Raw genomic sequence first — 7,192 nt, forward strand, 5'->3', positions numbered from 1 at the left:
ACACTTGAGGTTAGAAATTATAACTTAGTTAATATGCAAATTCATTTATCAAATTGTTATACTCTTTCAATTTAAGTTAGGTTTTAAATTTTGTGAATAGATAAATATATTATTAAAATTATAAAATATTAATTTAAATAATTTTTATATAAATTTTTGTTGGTTGATATTTTAATGTAGAAATTTAATTAAATATGTAGTTTTTTCAGAATGATCTCGTATCAATGTCATTTTTTTAGAGACAAAATTTTTCAGGAAATTTTGTTATCCAAAGATAAAATTGTGAGTAATTGTAATTGTGCACGAAAAAGTTAGTTAATGAAAATTTTAAATTTCATCAAAAAAATTAATTCATATTGAGATGACATTGACATGAGTTCAATGTAAAAGGATTAAATATTCAATTAAATATCATATTTTTTAACAATAAAAATTTAAATATTAACTATTTTGATTACTATTTTACAATTTAAAAGATGTATTTGTTAATTTTTAAAATTCAATAATTAATTTGATCAACGTTTACAATTTAAATAATTAATTTATATTTTCTTGTCTATTAAAAATAACTTAAAAAAAAAACTAATTATAAAAAATGATATTTTTAAAAGTTAATTCATTTATTACAATTTATTTCATAAAAATAAGTTACTTTTAATAGTATCACTAAATAGTTTATATATATATTTTTTTTGTTGTTTTTACTTCTTTGTCATTCACTACAAAACCTAGCCGCCTCATTTTCATTGTCACTTTTCTTCTCCATCCATTGAAGAGAATGTCCGAAAATCATCGTGATTTATTTTATTTTCTTTTATCTAAATAAGTGTTATATACACATATTTAATTTATCTTGTGTTTTTTTTTGTGGTTTTGTCATCTCAGCACCGTGTTGTGTTTGTTTGTCGTTTTGATGCAGTGTTTTATTTTCTCATCTTGTTGCGGTGTTTTTTGGTTCATATTGACATATCAACTTCGATTAAATTCAAATTCAATCAATGATTTTAGTGTAATCAACGTTACAATTTCTGGAGCCATGAATTTTTTGAACACCTCAATTTTATTTTATAGGTTTTGTCACATTTGTAGATATTTTATCGTTGTATTATTAACATGAGTATTGTGAATTTGTTCACATATTTATTCTTTTCAATTTTAACAATTTTGAATTGTAATGTTTTTTTGCTATTAACAATTTTGTCGTTGTGTTATTCTTTTTTTTTTTTTTTTTTCATAATTGATACCCTATTTTTGGGATTAGTGAAAGGTTATCATTTCCAAAAACAATTTATTAAAATGGCTAACTTTGGGGTACTTACTATATTTTATTTTTTAAAATTCTTCACAAGGTCGTTATGTAAAATGGTGAGTTCATGCTTCATACATTTTTTTAAAATTAAATAAACGCAAAAAAAAAAAAAACAATAATTTAGTGTGACTAATTAATCTATATAATTTAGTGTGACTAATAATATAATTCATTAAAAAATAATAATTTAAATTAAACAACTTATAAAATTTAATTAAAATTATCAGTAATATTCAAATAATATTTTAGTGTGACTAATTAATCTATATAATTCACATTTTTTTTTACATTTTTGTTCTAAAATTTGAATGTGGAATATTTTTCTAACAAATATTATCCGCATTACAACTAAAATGGACGTTATAAAAAAATTATAAAAAAAAATATAGTAAATTTACTAAAATGGACGTTATAAAAAAATTATAAAAAAATATAGTAAATTTATTAAGATTTGAACGACTAGAAAAAAAAATCAAATAGCACTCTCATTAGAATTGAAATTAATGTCGGTTAACATATACTATAAAACATTTGTGCAAATAATATTACTCACGATTCTAATCAATTTTTATAATTTTTTAAATATTTTTGTATTTTTTTTATTAATTGGGATGTATATTTGATCATTATTTTATTGTTATTATATATATATAGATAGATAGATCGTAGTTATTTGAAAGTGTGGTACTATTCGATAGATTGTTTTTATAAACAGTGATCTTCTATGAATTTTAAAAGTTGAGTAGATTAATATTTAATTTTTAAAATAGGGTATATTAATTTTTTTTTTATATTTAAAAAAACGATATATATCTCTATTTTATAAATAAATAAAAAATATGAATTTCTCCAAGTCCATATCATTGAGGGGAGTTATTGTAACCAATAAGAAAATATGTTCGATCTTTTCTTATTCTACATCAACAAATCTCAAATTCAGCCGGCTTCATACAATTCTTTATAGATACTATTGCCGTTTCTAGTTTTGTCCATTGTGTTATTTCTTCTCCATAAAACTAAAATAATTGCATAATGAAAATTTATTTAAAATCATACAAATTTTTGAAAACCTTATAGAAAACATGTCACATGAAATTACTGAGGAAACAGAGGAAGAGTCCCATTGGTTTATTAACACACAATATCAAAAGGAAAAAATCAGGAAAATTATACACTACCAACAATCTTTATATTTATCAACATCATCATCTTTGTCATCTTCATCTAAATCTAAATCTAGCAGTTTGTTGGAGTTGATGAAAGGTGGAAGCACATCCATGAGGAGATTATTTGACATGGAGCATACAAGTTTATCAAACCATTTTGATTATTATAGTGGTCCACCTATAATGAAGCCTATTTCTTTGTGGGATAGTGATTCAGAGAGAGAATTTCAAGACCCTTGGGACTTGATTAAACAGATTGGATCCACAAATTTTTCATTTATTGATAGAGAAAGTGAGTTAGCTTCAAAGGGTAGTCACATGGATGAAGATGAAGATTTTGGTTCTCATAAAAATGCCAAAAAGGGTAAGCATCAATTGAGTAGAAAAAAATCTTTTAGGAAATTGCCCGGATTTAGTTCGTGGAGACGTAGAAGATTCAAATTCCATTTGAGATTAAGAAAATTTAAATTTCGAATTTGGGGTAGAAAATTATGATAGCCTTTTTATTGATATTGAATTTTGATTTAGAATCTATTTGACATCATAGTTTAAAGAAAAAGTTTGCGACTACAATTTAAATTGCAACCTTATATTTGTTTATATCTCTATAGCAACAACATAACCATGACCAATGTTGCATTTGATTTGTTGGATTTTGATTTTGAACACGATGAAAATCAAATTTTAAGAAGAAAAAAAAGTCAACAATTGCAATTTGGATTGCAATATTGAGATTTTTTTGTCTCTGCAACAACTATACAAATACAATTAACATTGCACGTGTTGCATTTAATCGCGATAATCTATAATATCAATGGTTGCAATTCGAACTCAATTTAAAACCTTGTTTGAAATCATCAAGTAGAGAACTATATATTAAAAGAAAATTCCTTAACAACTTGTAGTGCTAGCCTTTACATCACACAAGTGTTCCTATACATTAGAAGAAAAAAAACTATAGAGTTAAAACTTACAAAAGACACAATGATTTGATACAATTCTTGCTAAGACACTTCCTTCTTCAATAACCAATCCACTACTCTGTTTATTCCATAGATGAATCCCATAAGTCTCACCACTAAGTTGAATCAATTTGGCTTCAACCCATTTTTCTTCACCTCTAGTTTTAGGCTTTCTAAAAAAACCAACTATCTTATTCCAATTAGCTGGATAAAAAGCCAAAGGTGGCAATATTGTAAATTTCAAACTTGGTTTTTTCCCAAGTCTTTCAACAACTCTTGAAACAAGGTAAGGACCATTATGCCCCCATTTGTTTCCATCAAAAGTCAAGGCAAATTCATTAATGAACCTAAGAAGAAGTGGATGATTCATATCAAAAATAAGAACAGCATTATTTAATCTAGTCCAATGATTAGAACCAAAATCCATGCTTTGTGCTCCAATACAATTCCTCAAACCATTTAATGGTTTCATGAGAATAAAATCAGTGTCTAAATAGACACCACCATATTTATAAAGAACACAAAGTCTTATCAAGTTAGATAGATTTTGAAACAAAGGAATCTCACCAGGATCTTTTTTCCCTTTTCTTAACTCATGAAACCAAGATTCAGCTAGTGTCCCTTTGAACAAAAATGACAAGTTTGGTGTCAAAGCTTGAACTTTGAACCCTTTATCAATGAATGGTTTGAGAATTTTATAACCATGATTTGAGTCCAAAGTTCTTGATAAAATTGTCAAACATGCTTGAGGTTGGACTTTGAAAATACTTTCTATTGCCAAAAACTCTCTTGACCCAAATGAACTTGAAGGTGAAATCCATGTCATGAAGAATTGAGACTCACATGATTCATTTTTGAGAAATCCTTGAATTCTAGCATGGAATTTTTTTGACAACTTGTTTGACTTTAGAATCTTGAAATCTTGTAGCTTCCCTTTAAACCATGCAATTCTTTGTTCTTTTGTGACATTGAGTGGAGCAATTAGCACGCTTTGATTTGAAAAATCAATTTCATCTTTGTCCTCTTGCATGGAATGTAAAGGTTTGTAACTTTGACCAAGAGTACTAAGAGTTGACTTTTTAGCTTGTAACATCACAAGAGGTTCTTTATATGTAGCATGGAGTATAATTGAATCATGTTGGATAACATGATCACCTTGTATGAGAAAAACTATGGCTGAAAATGTTATTAGAGAGAGGATTGATAAAATTTTGGAACTTTTATTCATCCAAGAATCAAACATTTTTTTAGAGTTGGAAGTTGCTCTGTTTGTGATGAGAATTTTATGTAGAATAACCTTAGGTTTGACTTTCATGTTGGCATGATTCATGAAGATATTAAAAGTAAAGGTTTATAAGTATTGATATTTGGTGATGTTTTGTGGAAGATTTTCTATGTTGTCTTTGTTTGAAGCATTCGAAATTCAATCAATGTCAAATTTCGACCAAAGGATAGCCGCCTATGACTTACATACACACGTCTTAGTAGTAATGCATTATTATATATGTATGGTATTGAGTAACATTAATAAATGATTCCTATAGTTTTTTAAAATAAATAATATATTTCGAATTATCTGAACTGTTTTATGTATCAACTTGGTGGACTTTTTAGTAATATTATATATGACGTGGCATGGTATATTTTGTTATTGAATATATTTTTTTGTGAACGTATGATTGAACATCTTAAGAACAGTTAATATAAAAAAGTGAAAATTCTAATATGAATCAATATCAATTATGAATTATTTTTAAAAAATATTTAAAATTTTTATGATTATAAATGTTATTTTTAAGTTGTAGACGTTGATGATCGTCTTTTTTTTTTTTAATCGAGATTGTTACTTAAATAATATCGGTTTGATAAAAATAAAGAAAAATAAATATGCATTTCGTATTGAATCGACATCAATCGGATCACCATTTTATTCATAGAGATAAGGAGAGTTACAAACTATTATTTTTAAAGATTATTTTTGAATTTCATTAGAATTTTTGATGATTTTTAAGTATTAATCTACGGTGGACCACTTATAAAAATAATCCACCATAAAATTCACGTATAAAATAGATAGGTCAAGAAGAACATATGTCTCACATAGGCAAACTTCTTAAATAGATATTTTTGTATTTCAATAGATTAATTTTGACTTTATTAAATAACACATTAAAATATCTTAGAATAAATATCATAATTAACATATTTATTATGTGGTTAATAAATAAAATAAATATAAATAGAAATATATCCCATGTCAATTTCCCAACAGGATTTAGAGCATCTTTAATGAGAGTTTTTGTTTTTTTTTAAGTCAATGAGAGTTATTTTAGCCGATATAAACCTTAACTTATTATATATTAGACACCTGTATCGTGAGATGAAAAAATAGTGTCTAAGATATGAACCTTAACGTTGTATAGCTACTCTCCTCTATGACATAAGTCATAAAAAATAGAATACACGTTTGTGTATTTTAAATATTTTAATTTAATAATATGTAAATTTATTAGTAATCTTGTATAGTCGTAGTATTAGTATACTCTTATTTTAGTGAAAGAAGCTTTTAGTAATAACATGCTACAGTCAAGAAAGTTATAAACAAGATGTCAATTATGTAAGAACTAAGGTGCTTGTCAAAACAAAAAATAAATTTGTAATAATCGTTTTGCAAATCAATTCAACTATCTATATTTGACGATTACGAAATTCATATAAATAGTATTTGTTCATCTTTTTCGTATCCATATAGCAAGTTTTATGATAAATTTTATGACTGCACTGTACCCTTATGCTTGAGGAGACTAACCTGCAAGAGGTTGAATTGCTGAACAAGTTTAATTACATTTTTTATTATTCACATGGAGTATTTTATTTTGGTATATTCTAACAAGCTTCTGTCAGAAAAAATATTCTAATACGCTATTTTATGCAAGTAATCCCACTTCTTTCCCATTTTTTGCTGCTTATGTCCCACTCATATATCTATTTATTATTAAATTAACATTTTAATTATGATCTCAAATCCTCTGTTTTTATCACTTTTATTTATTGGAGATAAATAAATGTGTCAGTGTGTCACACTTTGGTTTAAAAATGTTCTGTTCATTTATTTAGTTTGTTTTAATTTAATGATAGCAGCATTAATTGTTAAAACCTCAGTACAAATACTATTATGATTATCATCTCACCTATAAAGATTGAATCTTTCGGAATATACTAAACTCTTACTGAAAAACAAAAGCCATTTCTATTTTTATTTACAAAAGCAAAAGCAAATTATTGGTCCAGTCACAAAATTCTAACAACCAAATCAGAAGATGCATAATATTAGCAGATTTACTGCTCACATTATCACTTTAACTTTTCTATTTATACTACTTCCACCCCAATTATATTCAATGCACCCAATACATACAACCAAAGTAACATCAACTTCTATTCAATTCCAAAACCAACTACTTGTAACCTTTTGACTAATTTAGTTTGTAAAAATATTTTGTTTTTATTTTTTAAAATTATTGTAATTTTATTTATTAATAAGGAGATGAAATACTTTTGAAGTATGTAATAGTTTATATTTCTAAAATATAATGAAAATATTAAAAAATAATTTTTATTATTTTTAAAAATAATGTCATTTTCATTAATTAGTATTTTATCTTATCTCCATGACGATATTTTATTTAAAAATTTCTTGTTAAAATAAAATCAAACATATATTTTAAGAAATCAAAACATAAAATGTTTTCACT

At 25.3% G+C, this 7,192-nt stretch overlaps 1 protein-coding gene across 1 annotated transcript; it reads right to left on the minus strand.

The window, feature by feature from the left end:
* Window positions 1–3,345: 3,345 nt before the first annotated feature.
* On the minus strand, window positions 3,346–4,896 carry LOC101507256 (uncharacterized protein At4g19900-like). Its single transcript, XM_004492366.4, has one exon. The coding sequence runs from the start codon at window positions 4,765–4,767 to the stop codon at window positions 3,439–3,441; it is 1,329 nt and encodes a 442-aa protein (XP_004492423.1). The 5' UTR covers window positions 4,768–4,896; the 3' UTR covers window positions 3,346–3,438.
* Window positions 4,897–7,192: the final 2,296 nt, after the last annotated feature.

This window comes from Cicer arietinum, chromosome 3, assembly GCF_000331145.2.
Source record: "Cicer arietinum cultivar CDC Frontier isolate Library 1 chromosome 3, Cicar.CDCFrontier_v2.0, whole genome shotgun sequence".
In the NCBI taxonomy this organism is placed as follows: domain Eukaryota; kingdom Viridiplantae; phylum Streptophyta; class Magnoliopsida; order Fabales; family Fabaceae; genus Cicer; species Cicer arietinum.

Coding starts and splice junctions, on each gene's coding strand:
- LOC101507256 (XM_004492366.4), bottom strand. CDS start 4,767: ATGAATCATGCCAACATGAAAGTCAAACCTAAGGTTATTCTACATAAA.